The sequence below is a fragment of the Heliangelus exortis genome, chromosome Z, assembly GCF_036169615.1.
Source record: "Heliangelus exortis chromosome Z, bHelExo1.hap1, whole genome shotgun sequence".
In the NCBI taxonomy this organism is placed as follows: Eukaryota; Metazoa; Chordata; class Aves; order Apodiformes; family Trochilidae; genus Heliangelus; species Heliangelus exortis.
This window is the reverse complement of record NC_092454.1, coordinates 50817203-50839945: the sequence shown is the minus strand read 5'-3', so window position 1 is coordinate 50839945 and position 22743 is coordinate 50817203. Positions and strand designations below refer to the sequence as shown.

The following is a 22743-nucleotide window of genomic DNA, read 5'->3' as shown; positions in this document are numbered from 1 at the left end:
GTGGATTCTCCATCCCTGGAGGGTTTTAAGAAGAGACTGATGTGGCACTTAGTGCCATGGGCTGGGAACCACAGTGCTAGTGGATCAAGGGTTGGACTTCATGATCTCAGAGGTCCTTTCCAACCTGGATGATTCTGTCAATCTGTGATTCTGTATGTGATTCTGTTTGGGTCTTATGATTTAAGGTGTCAAGATAATGCAATATCTTGCATCATAATCAGTATTGCTTTTAATTTATTTTTTATAATTTCAGAATCTCTTCAATATTTCAGTGTCTAGAGGAGTAAAACTCGAGTACACGGTACCTTGAAATAAAAAATAGTGTTATATAGCTGTCATTTTTCTTCCCTATGAACCCTTCTACTACAAATAAGAAATTCCCACATGATATTATTCTCCTTATATTTTTATTCAAATTATACAATTATTTTCCAGTTTACTTTTATTCTCTTGGAGTCAAGAAAGTGGCTATAGGTAACTATGTGTCTCAAGTATTGGCAGCTTTTTTATCTCTGAAGTAGCCTTCAGCAAACCTTGAGGTCTGAGAAAGAGCCTTCGTATCCCCAAACTGAAAACAGACTCAGGAGTGGAAATCCATTGATACAGTATTCAGAGGTTTTCTTCTCTTTTACTGGTGAGTTGAGCCAATTATTACTTTCCATGCATTTTTATGTCTACCCAATTAATAGCACCTAGCTAACAGGAACTCAATTAATGATGAGAATCCAAACCTCCTCCTGACTTTATTCTCTGTTTGTCCAGAGAAAGATACTGTCAAAGTTTGACATACTTAATCTCTAATCGCATTCTTTCTGCATTTTTTCTCTTCCATTACATGTTAATTGATAAATCAACAGGGTACTCATCTTCACAGATTTTCTTGTGAAGCATGAGATGAAGATGATCTGCAGGTAAATCACTCTAGCATTTACACAGCTGCAGTGGATTAGAACTTCTGTTTCTGGAAGAGCTCCTTCAGTTGTTGTTCACTTGTTGCTTCCTTCTGTTGCATCAGCTCCTTAGCTCCTTTGGTTACTCCCCACCCATCTGGCTTTGACATTGAAGGACAATATGGCCTGCCTGAAGCAGGCTTCAGATTCTCCCAGTATTCTCTTCTTGCCCTAAAGAAAAGGAAATGTAGCTCACAATACAGCAGCTCACAATACTAAAGGAAATGTGCAAATCACCACTGCAAAGGATCATGTGACTTGTACAAGACTGACTTTATATTTAGGTACAGAGGTATGAATGAAACCATGCAATGCAATTCTACATGCTTAAGAAGTCTATTTTCATTCTTGTAAGGAACATTCTAAGCTACTCATCATTAGGAACTGTTTTACATCAGCCTGTTTGTTTTTGATCTTAACTTTCTTTAATTACTCTAACAGTAGTTGAGACTAAATCTTCAGGCATGAGAATTTCTTGAGCTCTACTACTGCCCCTTCACCACTTTCCCTGCCCCCAGATCAGATTTAATTAATCAAAATTATTAACACATAGAATGTTTACAGTGATATCTGGACCTCCATATCACTTACATTGGCCCATACAGCAGATGGGCTTAGCTGATAAGCATTTGCAAATAATAGACTGGTGTGCTTTCCAGTTCAGATAAACATACCTTGCTCTGACCCAGGGTTTGGTATGCATGCTCAGGTTATTGCCCCAGCTACCATGTTTCTCAAAAGCTTCTGGCAAAAATCCTCTTTCAGGAGCCAGTTCCTCAGCGATTGCTCGGACATGGTACGGCTCAAATCCACAGCAACCTCCAATGTAACGAATTCCTAACTCATAGGCCTTTCTTGCATATTTCTGAATATCCCATCTGGTTACAATTCTTGGCTCCAGAGCTGCAAAGACATTAATATCTTAAGTTTCCACCATGTTCCATTTCAGAACATTTTGAGTAAGAAACTGTTTTGCTGAGATACTTGCACACTGACTGCAAAGCTGGTTGCTGAAGTAATGTGCATCTTTAAACTACCTGATCTGGAATGAGTGATGTAAACTCTCAGAAGTCTAGCTTTTAGATTTTGCTATGCTCCATTGAGCTACTCTTGTTGCAAGCTTTTTTTGACTTGCAACCTAGTATCTTCTGCAACTTTAGGTCACAGGTGTGCCATTCCACCAGAATTCTTAAGTGAAATATTGCTAGTAAGTAATCAATATTTGGGAAATCTGATACAATACTCTAGTCTGTGAAAGGATAAGGTATCAACCTACCAGCAAAAGGAATAAGTATGTTCATTATTGCTCAGGAGTGCTTACTCTGCTTTTTTCCATCATCAGGTAGTAGAAACCAGTTATTTCACTGGTGGCTGGAATCTGTAGCTATTTCTTACCTGACCGCACTTAGTTATAATCCCAGGCATAAGAAGCTTGATGCCTCAAACCATATTATTCCTTGTGTGAAGTCCTGAGTAAGTTAGGACACAATCTTTATTTTGAACCCTTCTCTCTGTTGCAGGCTGTGGTGAGCAGAGTGAAGGGTTAACAGAGGTGAGAGGATTACTTGTGAAAAGGGAGAAATAACAAGTGAAAAGAAGAAGGAAAAGCACACCTTAAAGGGAAGAAGGAACAAGAGAGGCAGAACTGGAAAGAAAAGACCAGAGACTGAAGAAACTTCAAGAAATAAAAATACAAAAAAATGGAATAAAAATACAGGCATAAAGGAATAAAAATTCTCCCACTTCTTTATGCACATTTGCAGGAGAATAAGCATAGTTATCATACAAGCGCAGTATTAAGTCTGTCCATGGAAAACTCTGCTGGGCAAAGAAGTCATGGTGAGGTAGTAACGCTCCAGCAGCACACCAGAGCAGTAGGATTCTTCTCCCTGTGTCCCTTCCACAAAATGCATAACATGCAAGAACTGAAAGCACATTTACTCCAAGTCCAATGTGTAGTCAAGAGACAGGTTCAGAAAATAAAAAGCTGAAGGAAGAAAATTAAATGTTTTTAAACATAAAATTATTTGTCTCCAAGGAAAAGGTTGAAAAAAAGGAAAAGTAGATCATCTGATATCAGAAACAAAACCAGATGAACCTATTTTAGAAAGCTGTTTAAATAAAAGTAAGCTTCATTACAGTTCTGCAAATGTCAGAGAAAGCTTCATAGGTGCAAGGTCATTAAAGAGCCAGTGGGCAAGAGTTACAGAATAATCAACAATGAGAATGCAACACCTTGCACTCAATTTATAGCGGTATAAGCAATTAAACTCTGAGGGAACTGTATAATGTTTTCCTGTCCTCTCCATAACTCAACTTGTGACAGTTCATGGCACCTGATGAGATGAATCTGAAGGCCCCAAGTGAATTGGAAGATGAAGAAGCAAAGACATTATGCACCGTATTTGAAAAGTTACAGCAGATGAGTGAAGTTCCCACTGTCTGGAAAAGGGGAAACAGCCTCCTGGTTTTAGAAAGGGAAAAAGTAAGCACTGGCGAACTACAGGCTGCTCAGTCTCACTGCTGTGCTGGTAAGACTGTAGAGCAGATCCTCTTGGAAACTATGCTGAGGCATATGGGAAAACAGAGGTGATTGGTAACAGTGAACATAGCTTCACTAGGGGAAATCATGCCTAACAAATTTGGTGGCTTTTTACAACAGGGTTGCAGAGCTGGTGTATAAGGGAAGAACAATTGATGTAATCTACCTGGACTTGTGCAAAGCACCTGACATTGTCCTGCATGACTTCTCTGTCTCTAAATTAGAAAGACATGGACTTAATGGATGGACTATTCAGTGATTAAGGGATTGGCTGCATGGTCACATTGACTTGTGGTCAGTGGTTTGATGTGCAAGTGCATACCAGTGTTGTCCTTTAGGGATCCATATGGGAACCAATAGTGTTTTATAACTTTGTCAGAGATGAGGACAGTGGAATTGAGCACACACTCATCAAGTGTGCAGGTGACAATAGGCTATGCTGGTCAGCAGACATGCTGGTGGCAAGGGAGGACATCCAGAGAGACCTTGACAGGCTGGAAAGGTCAGCTGATGCAAACAACATGAAGTTCAATAAGGCCAAATGCAAAGTCCTGCACCTTGGTTGGGGCAGTCCCAAAGATGGATACAATCTGGGTGATCACTGGATTGAGATCAACCTTGTGGAGAAGGACTTAGATGTATTGGTGGATGAAAAACAACATGAGCCAGCAAGGTGCACTGGCAGCTCAGAAAGCTAATCACATCCTGCACTGCATCCAAAGAATGTGTCCAGTGGGATGACAGATGAGATTCATCACATCTACCTGGATCTCATCAGACTCCATCTGGAGTACTGTGTTCAGCTCTGGGGCACCCAGCATTAGAATAACAGACTGTCAGATTGGAAGGACCTCTGTCCAGTATCATCTGTCCCAGCCCTTCTAATATGGTTGTTTATATGAGATTTCTCAGCACCATGTTAAGCTGAGAATTAAAACTTTCCAAAGTGGGGGTATCCACCACTTGCCCTGGGAAACCATTCCAATGACTGACTATCCTCATAGTGAAAAATTTTCCTCTTGTAATCCAGAAGAATGCCAACAGAACTTCCCAGGAGCAACTTGTGCCCATTGCCCCTCCTCTTGTCCATGTGACACCCTGTAAATATCTTCATCTTTGTAGCTGCCCTGTAAGTGCTGGAACATTGTAAGAAGTAGTCCTGTAAGCCTTTTCTTCTCAAGGCTGAACAGACGAAGTTTTCTCAGCCTCTCCTCATATGGCACGTGCTCTGGTTCTCTGATTATCCTTCTGGTTCTTCTCTGGACCCTCTCCATCCTGTCTGAATCCTTTTTGTACAGAGGGAACCAAAACTGGATGCAGTAGTCCAGATGTGGTCTGGCAAGTGCTGAGTACAGCAGGATGATGAATTCTTTGTCTCCGCTGGTGATGCCCTTGTTGATGCAACCCAGCATCCTGGAAGACATGAACCTAACTAAATGGGTCCAGAGGAGGGCCCAAGATGATCAGGGGGCTAGAGCACCTCCCCTTTGAGGAAAGGCTGAGAGACTTGAGGCTGTTTGGCTTTGAGAAAAGAAAACTCCAGGGAGTTTTTATAGTAGCTTTCTGTAAGAAAAGACTGTAAGAAAGATAGGGAGGACTTTTCATCAGACTGTAATGATAGAATGGAGCAGTCATGGTTTCAAACAAAGAGAGAAGATTTAGATTAGAAATAAGGAAGAAATTCTTTACTGTGAGAGTGGTAAGACACTGGAACAGGTTGCCCAGGGAAATTTTTGATGCTCCTTCTCTCACAGTGTGCAAGGCCAGGCTGGACAGGGCACTGAGCAACCTGGTCTAGTGAGAGGTGTCCCTCCCTGCCCATGACAGGCGGGTTGGAACCAGATGATCTGTAAGGTCTCTTCCAACCTGAGCCATCCTGTTTCTAAAAATCAGTCCTTGTGCTCCAGGAATGTAAGGACACATACAACCTAAACTCTGAGGAAACGGAAAAATATCACCTTAAGAATTGGTGGTGAAACATGGTGATTGAAAAGAGGCAGTATTCTATGAAATGGATTACCCATCATATTTGTTGGGATTTTCCCCTTCCCAAAATTGACTAACACTACATTTTCCATGCCTGTCAATGCATTTTTTTTCTTGGCTTTATTCAGAATTAATTATCTATAGCATATCAGTTACCTTTAACATTTATAGTAAAAAGAGAGAGAAATTTTCATCAGTTTTGATGAGAAGATTGTTAGCTGCTCCTCGATTTAGCTCCTCTGCATTTCTGCTCTTGGGATTATTTGGTATGCTTTGACTGACCGGGACATTTCTTTATAAAATGTTGTACTTGCCTAACTGGTGACAATTCAGAGCAATTGGAGAGGGGAAAACACAGTAAGCTGGAAAAAGTTCTACAGATAAATACATGCTCCGGGCATCTTGATGCTGGAGTTTGCCAGTACAATATAGGCAACCCTCTTCTAGAAACTGATCTTGTTGGCCTGTACAGAGGTTATGTACACTTCCAATATCTAAATATCTCTTTGTGCATTTTGTTAACTGGGTCAGCTTAGCAACAATTTACCAAACTAGTCTGCTGTACACAGATCAGTGGCTTCTTCTGTATATTGAAAATGTTCACAGGAACAGCCTTCTCCAATTGACTTATAAAATTTCTGAAAGCTGACACCTCACACAGATTGCTTATAATGTACAGATTCCTTTAACATACAAGCCAAGAACAGTAACAAACAGTAACGAAGAGTGAATCCTTCAATTCACTTGATTGCTTATTTCAATCTATTGTTCAATCTATTTTAGCCTGCAATCAGAGCTGTTATATGAAAGAATGAATAAGATAAATGAGTTCCTCTTGTAAGCATCCCTGAGTATTTTCAGAACTCAAACACATTGTTATAATTTAATGAATTCCTCAGGCTCATGCTTTATTCTCTTCACTTCATTTATGTGAAGAGAGGAATTTAAAACAAAGGAAAAAATTCACCCAAATTACATATACCTCTTAAATTCCTTGCTACAAATTCAAGTTTCAAAGGTTTTAATACCATATTTTATAGTCTGACCTTGAAAATAGTGTATGATATCTGCAAATTAATGCATTTTTTCTAATAAATTTTAAAAGTATTAGTTTGTCTTTTTATTTTAAAATGGTGGGATTTTCTACATCCCAGGTGGAAGTAAGTCCTAAATACACAAACCTTAATACAGCTGACTCTTCCAGTCTTCGTAGAATTTCTTCTGAGCCTATATGTGATGAATCCAGTTCCAAACTGCTAATCCATTTGTTAGCAACATCAAAGAGCATATTCCCTCTTCTGGTTTCTCTCTAATCTCACTTCTATTAGATTGAACCATTATGAATTCAATAATCATGCACTTGTATCCAGTTACGTCTATGCATTTTTATGTTAAATCCCCATGCTGGTAAACATGATAAGGCTTCTGGGATATATGTCAGAACCCAGAACACTGAGGAGGTCCTATGCAAAAAGCACTAAAGTTTGGGCTTTTAAAAGTGTATTTACTCTTGCTCATTTATTTGAACTGGTTATAGCTGTTCTGAATATATTTTTATAGCACAAGGCAAAACTACATTTTTTTAATCTGAATTCAGATTATGGCACTTTAAATATTTTCATCATCACTTCAGCCACATGCTTTAATACTACTGAAATAATTGCACTATGTATACAATCATTAAACTACTGTAATTCCTCTATAGAAAATACCAGATAGGATAATTGGGATTAGTGTGCAGAAGTCTCTTCTATACACTATGCTAATGCATAGAAGAACATCTTGCAACTTTAGATTTACTAAAGTGGAGAGGTAAGAAAGGAACAATTAAAAAAAAATTAAAAGCCTTGACTTACCAAAGGGAAATTCTGGGAGATCAATAAAACCCTGCTTTCCACAATCAGGTGTATGGAAAGCAAGTGGTTGGGACATCAGGTGAGCTTTCAGTTTAGCAGCCTGCAAGCCCTCTTTCATCAATCTCACAGTTTCCAGGGAAGTATCTGGATCAAAATGGCAGTTGACTCCAACAATAGAGGCACCTAGGAGGAGGAAAATAACTTAAAGTCACATCTCCCTAGGAAATGGGAGGCAGAAATGTTCTTAGCCACACTAGTCCAGAAGCAGGGCAGGCCATCTTTACACCAGCATTACAAAAACAAGGCAGTTGTGTTAGAGCCAGCCTCAACTATCCTGAGGTTGATCATTCCATTTACACTTCAATTGCACTCCTCTTCACATTCCTCGTGATGAATCACATCTCCCACCCTCATAGGGTTGCTTTTCTTACAAGTGTTTATTCCACGTAGAGTGCTACATACAGCCATGTAAGCAAAGAGCAGGCTCCTAAGACAGCATCTACCTTTGGGTTTCAACTGGAACTCCAGAGGACAAGAGTGGTTCAGAGCATATACACTTGAACCCCTATACCATCATTTGTCATCCCTGATTAATTTCTTCTTGCCCTTGTACAGTAGAAAACTCAACCTTTGATGGGGAAAAAGTTTAATTTTTTTCATCTCTTATTCTTTCATCCTGGATTTGAACTGTGACCTGTAAGTTTCTAATATCATGAGCAGAGAACAAAAGGTGGCTTTGGACTCTGCTTATATTTTATAGTTGTGACCCCAGGATCTGGGGTTGGCTCTGTAAGTAAATTTAAGTAGGTTTAGGATTTTTCTCTATTGATTATCAGCTGGCTGTGGGTATTACTCTCAACACCAGCCTGGTTAATGAGGATTCCACATCTGCATTTTCATGTTGGTTTTTTTTTCCACAACTACTCTAGTTAAGTAAACATTAAAACTTTTCTACAGGGTCAAAAGTTTTGTCAGATAAAATTGGGAAGGTACCCACTTGATATACACATCTATTTAGCTCAATACTTAAGATCTTCTTTGTTCCTTATTTTTAAAAGGCATATTAAAATAGACTCTTACCAGCCTTTACCAGTTGGACAGCACATTGTCCAGGAGGGACACCATGCATATCTCCTTCTGGACCAATGCACATTGTAGCTGCGACTGGCTTTCCAGATTCTTTTAGAACTTCAACTGCCCAGACAGCCTCTTCAACATGTTCAAAATACTAAAAGAAATTAAAACTGAATTACTAAATTTTGCTTGGAGATGAAGCATAAACTCCTTAATCCAAAACCTAAATTCATGAGCAATACAGTGACTTGATTCTTTTATGATTTACACTAGAAGAATTCAACTGAGTTCACTGACTACACAGTTTAAAAATGGTTTTAAAAAATCAGTAACTAAAACTATATAAAAATAATGATACTTGTCCATCCAAATAAGGATGCCCATACTGGAGGTTAATCAGGGATTCATCCACGACAAACTGTTTTTAATCTAGAAAAGTCACTTTAGCATGATTGCTTACAGCATATAGGGGGAAACAGGAGCTAGTTAAGATCATGTTAAACTATCTTCTTTGTACCAGTACAGAATTTGACTTGACAGAGGTACAAATTCAGGTTCCAAAGTCCTATCTGAGGATGTTTGCAGATACTGCTATGCATTTAGAAAAATACCTACTACTACTGGAATAACAGCATAACAGAGAACTTTTCTACTCCCTAAAATAGACAAGACATCTTAAGGCTAACACTGTGCTGGTCAAAGCCATGTGATTCTTTTGCAGGTTTACCTCTGCAATAAGGAAGTCCACGTTCTTCTTCATAAAGACATCCAGCTGCTTTTGGAAAACTGCTTTCACCTCTGCTTTATCTTTGCAGCTTAAGTATGAAGGTGTTTGACTGACTCCTCCAGCCACTAAAGCATCGCCTTCATTAGCCACTTCTCTTGCAATGTCACAAGCAGCTTCATTCACTTTCTGGCACTGTATGAAAAATAGATTATGTCAGTTTTACCTAATGAGAGATATGCATGTAATTTCAGAGCACAAAGAGTCAAAATACATAATGGCTATTTCCTGTTCTTTTATAATTTAAATTAATTTCTAAATAATATTAATTACAAAGATCAGCATCTTTAAAAAAAACCCCAAACATCAGGAAACAATTTTCTTGCTGCCTCTAAGTTATCATATTACCTGGTATTACAAGAACATACTACCTTTAATACATCTTATACAAATAGTCCGTAAAAAGGAATTATTTGGTGTGGAAGTGGAATTTTCTTTGCCTCTTAAAAGATAAGTTAGTTATTTAAGTGTATCCTTTTATTCTGATACTTTGTGGGTGAAAAAAAAAGTATGCAGCAATTTCAACTTATTTTTTCTATTATTTTAAAAATGTATTTTAGTATTTTGATAATTTTCAAAATTTAAGTATTAATAGTATTAATATAGACTTATTTAAGACTTTTTTAAAAAGTAATAGGTCATTGATGTTAAAATTGCCAAATAAAGAATAATTAGGGAAAAAATTAAGCTGGGAAAAAAAAATTGGGAAAAGAAATATTATTTGGGATAGATAACAGGTACTGACTAGAGCAAGTTTCTCTGCAGCCCATGGATTGCTAAGAATCCATATAGACTTCTCTCTGCTGAAATTTTCCATAACTGCCTCAAAAGATGCAGCTGATTTTTAAGGCACTGATTGTCTTCTGTTCGCGCTTGTGCTCAGGCACAGGTTTGGGATCTCCGAGAGATGGAGCCATAAACCAGGCTTTAGCCTGGAGGAATCTGCTTCTAGAACAGGAAGCAAAACAATCTTGGAATGCTGGAATGCATTCCCAATACCAGATGCTCTCCCAGCCCTTTGGATTTTGTGTGACAGCAAGAGTTGCTACAATGCTTGTTTCAGAGGCACTGTGTTTCTTGGGCTACTACTTCAGACATTTCAATGTTACCTCTATTGAATGTAAAGGTGCAGCACATCAGATAAATTTGATCATGACATTTTGGTAGGGCATCTTAATTAATCCTTAATTAATCCCTACTGTCCAGATTGTTCTAATTTCTGACTTGGGTTATCTCCACAAAGATATTGTTTCCTCCCTGCCCCCTGGATTTTGCTCTCTGTGCACTTAGTGCACTTTGTGTCAAATTCCAGTAAAATAATGTCAGAAGTAAAAAATATTATTTGAGCATTCTCTTTCCTCTCTTCATCCTTGCCCTATTTTAGTTTTTTTGTTTGTTTGCTTGTGTTGTTGTTTTTTTTTCCTTTAACCTTTTCTTCCTTGCTATTCCAAACTCTTAAATTCATCATCTCGCTCCTTGGTCCTCAAATACAGACAAAATGTGTAATAACAAAACATGAAAATACATGATAATCTCTCTACTAAAGCCTATTAAATTAATCCATTTATTTCATATCTCCATCAATACAGTGTTTCACTCACACTTATTTTCTCAGCTACATAATTGCCTCTGTTCTCCAGTTTGTCCTCACTGGCATAAAAGGTGAATGTTTGCAGAACATTAGATCCAGCTCTGAGGAATTCGCGATGAAGCTGGCGAACTGAGAAGAATTAAAAGAGACAAAGAAGAGGTACTTCATATCGTTACTGTTGTTATCCCAAAATTAAATGTTTATTGAAGTAATGTTACTATAAAATACGTGATAATGTGTTTCCCAGAAGAGACCTTATGACAGAGCAGAAGCTCTACTCCAGTCTGTGGAACTCCTTTCTTCTCACTCTCAGAACAATAGGCAGAAAGCTTGCACCTTAGCTATTCTCTGCTGAGAATGACTGAATATTTCTATTTAGTTTATCTGTAGATTCAATTTTATATGCCACCTCCCTTATTTTCTACTTTCTATGGTCCTTTGGACCTCTGAAATTTCACTGTAGAGAATTGCGTTGTGGCTTAGGAAGGGAAAGCAGACATCTGACAAAAGATCATGAAAACATAACAATGAATTACAGGCAAAAAGATCATCAGATTAAATAGCCGTATTTTCTTAGCTTCTAGACTATGAAGAAAAAAACACAAGAAAGTACTGGAGTGATAACTTTAATGACAAGATTGTATTTATGTACAAGAATAGTGTTTCATTATTTCTTCTATTTTGTATTTTCTAGTTTTCTCCCCCTACAAAACTCTAGATGAGCCTAAGCAGCCAAAACCAAAGTTCTGTTTTGCTAAATACATGCTTAATTGAAAGATTATTTGTTGATGAAAAGAAACTCACAACACAGACTTTATTCTTCTCATATGTCAGCAAGTGATGATTTTACTACTGAGACAACACTTCTTTTGAAGGAAAGGTTAGCATTACTTTTAAGGGACAAATTTCCTACATTAGGACTTTGAGAGAGGGTTCTAAAATTGTAGTTCTGCCTTCTTAGCTGTAAGCAGTACCCTGCAATTGTCACAGTAGGAACAAAACAAGAGCTGTCAATGGATTTTATAAGCATAGCCATGGAACAATGATTATAACTTCTAGAATGCTACTGTGTAGTGAGAACCACAAGTCACCAGGTGTCACTGATAATGAACTGGGAGTTTAGGCCCAGCTGTGCCCAATAATTAGGGCTTGCCCCAGCTGGAAATGGGCGGGGCTGAAGGGCAAGATAAAAGGCATGCTCCCAGAAGCAGAAGAAACAAGAGATGAAGACGCCTGAGGAGAGGGACAGCAAGAGAGCTCCTGAGAAGAACCGTGTCCCCGAAGAGATAGGCTCGCCGCAGCACTACTGATCACGTAAAACAGACTTAAAATGCTCAGCAGCTTATAGCAAATTCAGGAATAACCTATTCCCTAGATATGTAAAGACACAAAAGCACTGCAGTTTTGTAGTATTCCCTGGAAAGGTCTGACAAGAAGACCCTTGAGGTCCCTTCCAACCTGACATTCAGTGATTCTATGATTCTGTGGCAGATGCTTCAAGTTGTTTTCCTGAAGTCCTAGTTTATCATACCTCATCATCTACAGACATCCTGTGTTGTTGGGGAAACATGTGAATGTGTCACAAGAATAAAATTACTCCCTTCAGCTGCAAAAAAGACAGCCTGTTATGCCAGAGAAGCTCAACAGCAGTTTGAGTTGCTAGCGTCAATCTGTGTGCACACAAGCTTGCTGTGAAGTGCATAGCGTCCCTTGCTTTTCTCTACTAGTACATCTTTCATTTCTATCTGCAGCCTTGGGTAACCACAGTGTGACTTAACCCAATGCTTCAGCCCCCAGTAATCACAGAGACCTACCCAGGCATATAGATTGTAGCAGAGCTACAGTTCAGAGTATCTCTGGAATCTGCCTGAACCACCAGGATCAAAGTTAAGTTTTACGAACTCTACACAGAGTCAAACCATTCCTAATGCAGGGAGAATTCTTCTTGACAAAGTGCTAGAATAGTCTACTGATCCCAACTCAAAGGGCTGTCTTTGTGTACTGTAGTTTTGCTATTTTCTCCCATGAGAAATCATTGATTGAAACTTGCCAGGAAATTTAAAAAGAAAAAAATTAAAGAAGAATCTACAGTAAACCAGATTTCTTTATCCCTGTAGCTAATGATCTTTAAATATGACTCTTTCATTGTTAGGAGAATGCTTAATGCCAAACCATCAGGAATGTGAACAGGAGACTCTGAATGGGTCTACCTTTAGAAGTTACAAGCATCAGCCTAAGCCTCATTCAGTCTCAGGCAATTAATTTTTGCCAGTAGAGCATACAGCTACTATTATCAAGTCCACAGCAGTCTGCACTATTGAAACCCCAAACCACCCTGTAACTTACTTCTTGTGTGACTTTCAGAATATTACTGAATTTCAGAATATTATTGTCTTCCACTATTTGAGAAATATGGGTATTGGCCACACATAAGGCCAAAAAAATTACTAGTATGGTACATTTTATCAGTCAGACCTATAACACTGTATTTTCATTTCAGTCTACCATAAACTGGCCATTTCACAGAAGACACAGACTTAAGCTAACAGGACAGGGGGGAAGAAGTGCCTACATATATTGCTCACTGTAGAGCAAAACCTTTTCTTTCTCAGAAGAAACACTTAGATCCCATTTCTAAACTTGTCAGCCTGGCAAGATTTCTCTTCTTTTGTCATGGAGATAATGGCCTTGAACTCACTTTTATTTATTTATTTTAAATTTCTTGTTGGACTCTCCTTTTTTTGTCCTCACTTCCAAAGACAGAAAGGTCTGGCAGTTGTAGGATTTTACACCAGCTGGCTCAGCCAGTTGATCCTTCTATTCTGTACACCTGCCTGCAAAGTAACATGACCCTTAAGCATGAAGGAGGAAAAAACAGTAATGGAGTGAAGGAAGCAAATAGCATTAAAACAAATTAACGTATTTCCAGTGAAGGGTGTGTTTATAAGAAGTCTATAAGGGGCTTATAAAAATTTTATAACTGTGTTACAACTGTGAGCAGTATGTTCTAGCAACTTAGCAGCAATTCTTAGAAGTCTGGATTTCAACTCATGACTACTGATGACTTATTTAAAGCAAACTATGTGCTATTTTAGACAATTTAAGCCACCTACAGCTGCCATTAAATATTTTGCATTCCCCATGGATCGAGACATTTCATTCCCAAAGTGGCATACAGGGAGTGTCATTGGCTTCTGAGGTGCAAAATAAGAAATCAAAGGCAAAATAAAGAGTATGAGATAAGAGCTGTGATTTTTAGGATGGAATGGGTGGGGGCAGATGGAGGTAGAGGTGGAAACAGAAATAGAGGTGATGGGATGTCTTTTGTGGAGATGAGAATCAGCAAATTAGGTCATCACCCTTTAAACCTTTGCTAGAGCTTGGCATTATTTAAACATTTCTGTGACTCTAAGTTAGAAATGAAGTGAAAATTGAAGGCTAAAAAGATTGTAGTGAATAAATAGGTAAGGTGTACAAAGTAATGTAATGGGAAGAGGTAAGATCTCTCTCCTTCTACTCCTCCTCTTCCTTTTTCTCATTGTGTAAAAAGACTAATTAAGAATGACAGACACTTAAAGCATAACAAATCTTTTTCCACCAGGATATTAGGAATTGGCTGTGGTACACCATATTTCTAGGGCAAATGCTTTCTTGTAATGTCTGCAATGTATGTAAGCATACATAGAGAGACAACAGCATCTTCTTTTGCGCTGTTTATGCTAATCACTAGAATATTTATGCTGGAAGACACAATGATTCCTTGTTTTTTAACAAGTGCTTTAAGTGTGTTACACCATTAAATGTTTACTGCAACTCTTAGGTTCTTTTAAGGTTTATTGTTCCCCATTTCACAGTGGATACTTTAAATTCTCCTCTTCCATTCCATTGTTTATTAAAAGCTGCTATTTTTCTGAAAGAATTAATAAACAAACTATATTGATTTATAACAATCTGACAGCTCTAGAATGTCTAGGACATGAGAAAACAGATAGCTTAATGCAGAATTCCTTTTTTACAAGATGTTTTAAATTATGAGCTCTGTATCTGCCCATAGACAGACCGGCCAAATTCGCTAGAGTGGAATTACTGCTGTTAAATACAAAGATACCATACGTGGCTCTAAAATGTCCTCGGCTGCAAATTCCTGTACACTGGGAGAGTGTCCTGGAGAGGTGCCACTATATGTTTCCACTACTCATGTTCTTTCTCAGAAAACTGGTTTTGGACAGTATTAAGTGCAAGAAAAAGGTATAGGGTGAACATTTAGCCTATAGATTCCACAGACTAAACTTAACTGTGTAATGCCAAAGAGTGTCAAGGATCACTTCTATTTAAAAACATACAACATGTTTCTATATATTTATTATTTATCCAACCATGTTTATAGTCACTATGGGATTACCAGTTCCCAGTATAACTGACCTGCTTCTGGGTGTTCTACTGTCGCTTCAGGAGTCCAAGGCCCAGCTTTTACATATCCCCTCTTTTCGAGAGCAAAGACAAATCCTCCATCTCCAACCACAATTTCTCCAGCATCTAAGCGTTCTAGAATACCCTGAGGAAAGCAGGAGGAAAGATTAACAATTACATTTCTTCGGTTTGGTGGGCATTCTTTGGCTTTGTTGCTGTTTTCTCTATTTGCAAAACAGGCATAAACATTTGTCGTCTGCCAGAAACAATCTTTGCCATAATGGAAATAAATTTTCTTCTTTAAAATCTCTTTAAAGAATGGTAGATGGTCTGTTTTGGATCATAAGGCTTTAATATGTGCATATATATTATGCAGGACTTTTAGACAGTATTCCAGAGACATGGTCCCCAGAAGTAGAAGCCAGTGGTTCCATTCCATTCCCATGAAAGTAAAACACTGCATGAAATTTTCACGTAAAATATAGGAAGAACTTTTTATAAAAGAAACACTAGTATAACTGACCTCTTGATTAGCTCATTTGCTCTTAACTAGAAATGCCATCTCAACAGAGCCTTAGCACAAGGCTGTGATCCAAAATAGCACATCATGCATCATATAAGAATAAACATGTAACATTCATGTACCAAATACGACACATCTCAAAATGCTGTCCTTTATTTTCTGACAGACTTTTTATCGGACTGGATTTGGCTTCCTAGACTTGCAAAATGAAAGAAAATAATGCTTGTTTCACACAGCTCTGAAATGTTTCAAGGTGCCAAATTACAAACTATGATTAATCTTGTTTTTGCCTTGAACTCCATTCTAATGCAAGGAAAGTAGTAATTTCCTTTTTAAATTCAACAACAGGAGAATAATATATATTTGTTGCACCTATTTATTTATTTATTCATTCATTAATTACTTCATTGTTTTCTTCAAATTTTCCAAAAAGTACATTGCTATTACACTCAAGAGTACTAATTTCTGCAACTGCATTACAACCATAATTCTGTTTACTTTAAAAAGTGAGTGAATGCAGACCCATTACATCAACAAAGGTAGTCCACACAGGAAAATAATTAGTCAAGGGTAAAACTGAAATTTCCCTTCATAGTCTTCTTTATGTCACTAGCATTTCAGTAGATGAAAACTGAGCAGGAAAAGCAGGAAAAATATGGCCTTACGGACATAGACATGAGTGTGGCTGTTGTACTGAGAGGAAGGATTTTTCTACAATTAGCCTCCAGTCTTTAGTAGATTAGCTTTCTTGATAATTTCTTCTTCATTAATTTGATTAGCTCAGTCCACACAACCAGGAAGACACACACTTGTGTTGTCTCAGTAACTTTAATAAAATAATAATAATTAACTTTAATAAAAGTGTGCAAGTCATTGTGGTCTACTAGGGTAAACCTGTTCTAAGTGTAAATGTCAGAAGCTTTGTGTTTATAGTTAACTAATTTGTAGTTATAAGTCAATGCCTCAGATGGGGCCAGAGAAGGCACCCAAGGGATCACTGGTTGAGTCCTTCTTCCTCTGCCTGCCAAGGAATTTTTTGTAGAGAGAACCTGCTTCCAGACGCTTAATATGTAGAGAACATATGAAAGATGTAGATGAACAGATGAAAATAAAATCTTTAACACACAGGCTGCCTCCCTTGTTAACTGAATATTAAGTAACAGATACATGTTGACATAGTATATAGATATTATACTTAAATTTACTCCAACTAACAGATTTTTTCTTTTAACAAGGCACTCCTGGGATTTAACAGCATTTTTCTTTCACAGTTTTAGTTTTTAAACTGCATTTAAAAATAATCTTCACTTCGGCACACAGAAGCAACATGACTAAATAGACCATGACGCCTTAATATATCATATATATATATTGCGATACATTAAACCTAGCACTGAGGCATCTCATAGAAGGTGACAGTTCTATAAAGCACAAGGTGGTGAATACAACTTTGCCAGTTCAGATTGGCTTTAAATGGAAATACATAGTTGCAAACTTTATTATAGGTCTGATATAATCTCTTCACACAATTTTTACTAGGCACTATACAATTGGTTCAATCAGCATACAGGTAAAATAAGTTCAGCATCAACATTGGTTTGTTCTGTCCTGGAGACCCACAGTTATGTGCTTATGCTCCATCTGGATCAAAATTACACTGCCAAGTAGTCTGGTAGTACACATATTTGGTATTAAATAACTAGACATGGTATCTCTAAAAAGCTAACCAGGGCTTTCTTGAGCTTTCTTTTCACTGCTTTACAATTGCAATCATGAATTAAGTTGCACCACATAGTCCATACATATATACACGGAAAGAATGCAAATATTTGTATGAAGAAATTCCCTCAACCAACTTCAGGAATGTTACCAAACCATGTAAGTGAAAAGTCTGATTGGTCAACCTATATCCTAGTTTTCCATCAGGGAAAAAAAGAATCTTAAAACAACTATTGAGATCTCAAAATACGCTTATCTCTTCCATTGCCTTTTGGGGGAAACTTAGGACAAGTGCCTTCTGCTAGGTGTCTGAACTGGCATGAGTATGTGTCAAGAAATGAAAAGCACAACAAATACCTCCCTCTTCCTTTATAACTGATTTACCTGAAAGGCCTAGAGCTCACAGATTCCTTCCCATATCCTTCTGTTTTCTTTTTCTAAACTTAAAATGCTACACATAAAACAGAGTAAAATTCTGAATAAGAAGTGTCCTGTTAGTGATAATAGCAGCCTTCTGGATGGAAGACAGAATGTGTGATTCCACTGACCTTTCCAAGCAGCAGTGCAGGGTAGCAGTAGTGGTATGTGTTAGAGAGTTTGATTTAGACGTTGCTCACGTGTTTGCCTTTATGACTATAATGGCTGATACTTGCATAAATTTTTATACTGGATTATTTCTTTAGCTAAATGAGAGTGAAAACAGCATGCATATATTAGAGACTGCACTCATATTACAAATACTGTTGGTTCTCAGTCATATAAATTAAGAGAGGAGCAATTTAGGGCTTTTAAATAGAGTTGGCAGGACACTGGAGACAGAAATCCCACCCAGTGATGGTTTATGCTTAAAATATTTACAATTTTAATGTGTCCCAAGCATTGATTAGTTTGCATGTCAAACGATGCTATGCAAAATAGTTTTGAACCCTGGCAGATCCAGTCTATATTTCCAGAGAAATCAGAATTCTGTGAGTGGTTACTGCTGTAAGAACAATCTAATCTATCTATCTATAACAGTATCCAAATCATAGAATCATAACATGGATTCAGTTCAAAAGAACTTTATAGAGATCATCTAGTTCCAACCCTCCTCCATGGGCAGGGACACCATTCATTAGAACAGATCCAGCACGCCTTGAACACTTCCAGGGATGAGGCATCTGCAGTCTCCCTGGGCAATCTCTTCCAGTGTCTTACAACCCTCAGAGAATTTCCTCCTAATGTCTAACTTAAATCTAACATCTTCCATCATAAAACCATTACCCCATGTCTTATCACTACACACCCCTGTAAATTTCCCTTCCCAGCTTTCCCGCAGATACCCTTCAGGTGCCAGAAGGCTGCTATAAGGTCTTCCTGGAGCCTCCTCTTCTCCACACTGAACAACATGAACAACCCCATCTGTCTCGGACTGTCCTCATAGCAGAGATGCTCTATCTCTCTGACCATCTTCGTGGCTCTCCTCTGGATTTGCTCCAACAGCTCCATCTGCTTCTCATGCTGAGGGCCCCAGAACTAGACACAGTACTCACCAGAGCAGAGGAGAAGAATCTCCTCCCTCGACCCGCTGGCCACACTTCATTTGCATGGCTAACAGGTAGAAGATACGGTTGGCTTTCTGGGCTAATGTCTTCGGTGCCTTGACACTGAATAGGTCTAGCTATTATTATGGCTTTAATTTATCTGTTTGCAATGTGACCTTTCTTGCAGAAATCGAGCACTTTACCGGGAGGTTACCAGCTCCGGCTCCAGCAGCGGCTCCCCAGGAGAGCCTCGGGGCAGGGTCCCTAGGAGGAGGGAGAGGTGGCCGAGCTCTGCCTGGTGCCGCAGCAGCGGCGCGGGGCTGCTTCTCCCATACCCCCGATCCCGCCGGGGCAGCTCCCGCACCCTAGCAGGCGCCGACGGAACCTCTTCCAGCGACCGCCGGGCCCCCGCGGGTTGGGGAGAGGGGGTGGGGGAATTACCCTTTTGCCCTGTTTCATGGTCTTCTGGATCGGCAGCATCTTCCTCTCCCAGGGACGCCGGCTGCCTGAGTTCTCCCCGACGGTTCGGCACGAAGGGCAATGCCCGATAAGCGCTGAGCCCAAGGTTTTATACCTCAGGGAGGAGGCGGGCCGTGGTGGGCAGCGCTGCGGGAGAGACCCCCAGCCGGGCAGGCCCCTCACGCCCCGGGGCCGTCCGGGGCTGCTCCTCGCCCTCCCACCCCCGCCCCGCCCCCGCCTGGCCTGAGGTCGGGAGCTGGGTTGCTCCCCCGAGCTGTCCCCTCAGCCAACGGGTGGTCCGGCCCCCTCCTCCGCCAGGGGTGGCCTCGTCGGGGGCAGAGAGTGGACGGGACGGGACGGGACGGGACAGCATCTGGGGAGGCGCGGAGCCAGCGCTCTCTATCCCTGCTGCCTGCGGGATGAGCGCGGTGCTGCGGGGAGCCCTGCGGCGGCTGCTGCTCCCGTGCCGTGCCGGCCGTCCCGACCCTCGTTCTGCGGCTGCCCTGCGGCCCTTCGGAGACGCTGCGGGCGCTTTGGGGCGGTGAGTGCGGGCCCGTGGGCCGGGCGGGTCGGGCGGGGCTGCGTAGGGCGGGCGGGCGGGCGGGCGGGGGGCGATGGTGGAGGCGCGGGCAGAGGACCCGTAAAGGGCAGCGGGTTTTGCGCGTGGTCACCGCGTCGCCTCAGGGCGCGGCCCCCGAGGGTGAGGCTGCCTGGAGGGGGCTGCCAGGTGAAGGCGGTGAGGGAACGGGTTCCTGACCGCCAAGGCCTCTCCCTGCCTGCGGGCAGCAGGTGCGTCTTCGCCCTGAGCCTCGCCCGTCTGCCTCAGAGACCAGGGCCACCCAGCCCCGGATGAGTGGCTGAGCAGGTAGTGACGGATCCCTCCTGAAGTCTTCTGGGATGCATCCCTGAGAGAAAAATGACCCGGTTTCAACGGGCTGGAGTAAACATCAGGATGAACCGTGTAGCTCTCACAGGGCAGGTACCTTCTGGATTCTCATCAGGCTCCTGGGTTTGAAGGAAAAGGTTTGAAAAGAACTGAAATTCAGGTGAGGACAGCTCAAATTCAAGGCATGAAAAAAACATGGGAAATACCTCCACTCTGACTTTGGTTACCTTGTGCCTCAAAATTCAGTGCAAGAGCTTGTGCTAAGTGTCACACATTTGGCTGCTAACTTCCAAAATTAATACATAATTAACTTGCAAAATATATATGTACGCTCAGAAAAAGAATACATGAAAGTACAGAAAACCCGGCGTTTCCAGAGCTCTCATTTATTTTTACTTTTTGTTCATTGACACATAGTCAATAAGCGTGATGCATATTCCTCCTGCATTTAATTCTAAAATGTCATAAGATGTCCATTCCTAACACATAAAATTATTAGCTTTGATTTCTAAGTGAAAGATGGGTGAAAGACTAGTTACACATTACAAAAGCATTCTGCTGGAGAAGTTGCAAAAGCAAAAATGTACCAGAAGGAAGGAAGGGGGGAGATAAAGCTGAGTATTGATTAACTGTCCTAAAGGGAGAGATACTGTGGTTTCATAGTAGCCTGTACTGCTCTCGTACTAAGAGATTCTACCTTGTCTCACATCGAAAATTGGGTTTTTTTAAATTTGAATAAATGTCCTGATCTGGGTTGCTATTTGGGTCTCTGCTGCTGGGGCAGGAGAGAGAAGGATCAGAAGAGATGGAGGAGAATGGGTTTGCCGATAGCAACTATTCTGGCTTGTAATGACTTGAAGTGGCTGTGAAAATGCAGCTCGGTGTAGTCAGAAGTGAGCCATGAACAAAAACCTGTTTCTATGCTTTGACTTCAGCAAAGTTGAACATAACAAAGTAGAACATGAAACATTGTTTCATTGTTCATAAATACAAACAGTGATGTATTCTGTTGAGACTGGCTTTAGTAACCTCATTAAGGCTCTTTACTAAGCTAGTCTTTAAAGCTATCTTTTAAGCTATATTTTTATTATCTTTTAAAGACTTTCTCTTTGTGTTGTGTGTACTAGAGCACTTCTGAAAAGTCAGGGTTTGATACCGTCATTTCAAGGGTACAGTTTCTCAATGAAAAGTAGGGTCTACATATTAGGGTATATTGAACAAATAACAAAAATTTCAAGTTGTGAGTGGAAGTAAACTTGCTTTGCTTTTTGTATCACTACTGTTTATATATACAGCCTTTGATAGCATTTATTTTAAGAGAAGAGTGAACAGGCTGAGTTCTAAGTTAAGTGGGACTAGACTCCCAAGCAGACTCCATGTTGTACTATAAATGGATAATAAATCAAAAGAGATGAACGAAAGTGTATTTGTCTTTCTATAGCTATCTGTAATTGTTATTTATTTATTTTTCCCCAGGAATGAAACATCATCTCCTTCCTTGGGGAAAGACAAAGCAGACACAATAATCATTGGAGGTGGTTGTGTTGGTGTGAGTCTAGCCTATCACTTGGCTAAGGCTGGGTTGAAGGATGTGGTTCTGCTGGAAAAATCTGAGCTCACTGCAGGATCTACTTGGCATGCAGTAAGAAATGTTTTGTTAATCTCTCAGATTAACATCAGTTTGGCATTGGAAATGGTGGTGGATATTTCATTACCTTTATATTCCCTGGCTTTCCAGATGTGAACTATGTGGTTATTTTATAGATACAAACTTTAGTACTGAACTCTTCATAGACTGACTACATGAGTTTTGAAAAATTGGCTTATCTATCCATATTACCATTTTTCTCTGTTGTAAAAATTGGAACAAATACTGTGTTTTGAAATTCCTGGAAGGTAACTGTTAGTATGACTGTATGTAATTACACAGTTCTGTGACAATGTCCGGAGTAGATAGTATTGCAAAATGAAATAAAGCTTGCCACATTAATAGATGCTTTTTCTGGTTTTTTCCAGCTATGCTTAGCTGAAACTGGGAGAATGTTTTCCCTATGTGTAGCAATACAAAATCCAACAGTTTGCTGTCTCTAGAACTGTTACAGAATATCTGAGTGCCTTTCAGGAACAAATGAAGTTTGGTGACTCAGATGGATTATATTTTTTTGGTATTCTCATTCTGAGCCAAGAGGAGGAAGTCTGAAATTTGAAACACTTCATCTTAGTGCAGATGTTTTGTGTGTCTGGGGCCTCGCGAGAGAACAATATTAAAAAAATGAAGTATAAAAAAAGTGACAGTCTGACATTTATAAGTACATTTTTACTTAACTTTCCTTGCTTTTAAGCAGAGTAAAATAAAAAACATTGTGTAGACTTTGGAAAAACAAAAGGCAGTACTTCTTGTTTGGATATAATTATACCACAGCTAATAGCATTCTGCGAA

The 22743-nt window shown here is 39.7% G+C and overlaps 2 protein-coding genes across 3 annotated transcripts in view; one reads left to right on the top strand and one right to left on the bottom strand.

Annotated features, from left to right (window-relative positions):
* Positions 1 to 217: 217 nt before the first annotated feature.
* On the bottom strand, positions 218 to 19533 carry LOC139789603 (betaine--homocysteine S-methyltransferase 1). Its single transcript, XM_071730532.1, has 8 exons — positions 19400 to 19533; positions 15206 to 15338; positions 10794 to 10912; positions 9136 to 9327; positions 8415 to 8562; positions 7335 to 7517; positions 1625 to 1853; positions 218 to 1121 (listed from the first exon to the last, which is right to left on the bottom strand). Exons 1-8 carry the CDS (start codon positions 19436 to 19438, stop codon positions 947 to 949), a joined length of 1218 nt encoding a protein of 405 aa, XP_071586633.1. The 5' UTR covers positions 19439 to 19533; the 3' UTR covers positions 218 to 946.
* A 240-nt stretch (positions 19534 to 19773) lies between these two features.
* The window catches only part of DMGDH (dimethylglycine dehydrogenase), a 42348-nt gene continuing 39378 nt past the window's right edge, over positions 19774 to 22743 (top strand). The window contains exons 1-2 of one of the 2 annotated variants that reach the window (XM_071730530.1): positions 19774 to 19958; positions 21780 to 21945. In XM_071730530.1, coding sequence (XP_071586631.1) covers positions 19837 to 19958; positions 21780 to 21945 — 288 coding nt within the window. In that variant the 5' untranslated portion in view covers positions 19774 to 19836. Of the gene's footprint in view, positions 19959 to 20081; positions 20464 to 21779; positions 21946 to 22743 lie in introns of those variants that run through there. The other variant, XM_071730531.1, reaches the window with a different exon arrangement.

Excerpts from the sequence above, each read along its gene's own strand:
- LOC139789603 (XM_071730532.1), bottom strand. The coding sequence starts at position 19,438 with ATGCTGCCGATCCAGAAGACCATGAAACAGGGCAAAAGG. Across the intron at positions 15,339-19,399 it reads CCATGAAACAGGGCAAAAGG|GGTATTCTAGAACGCTTAGA; the intron begins GTAATTCCCCCA and ends TGCTTTCCTCAG. Across the intron at positions 10,913-15,205 it reads AGTAGAACACCCAGAAGCAG|TTCGCCAGCTTCATCGCGAA; the intron begins GTCAGTTATACT and ends AATTCTTCTCAG.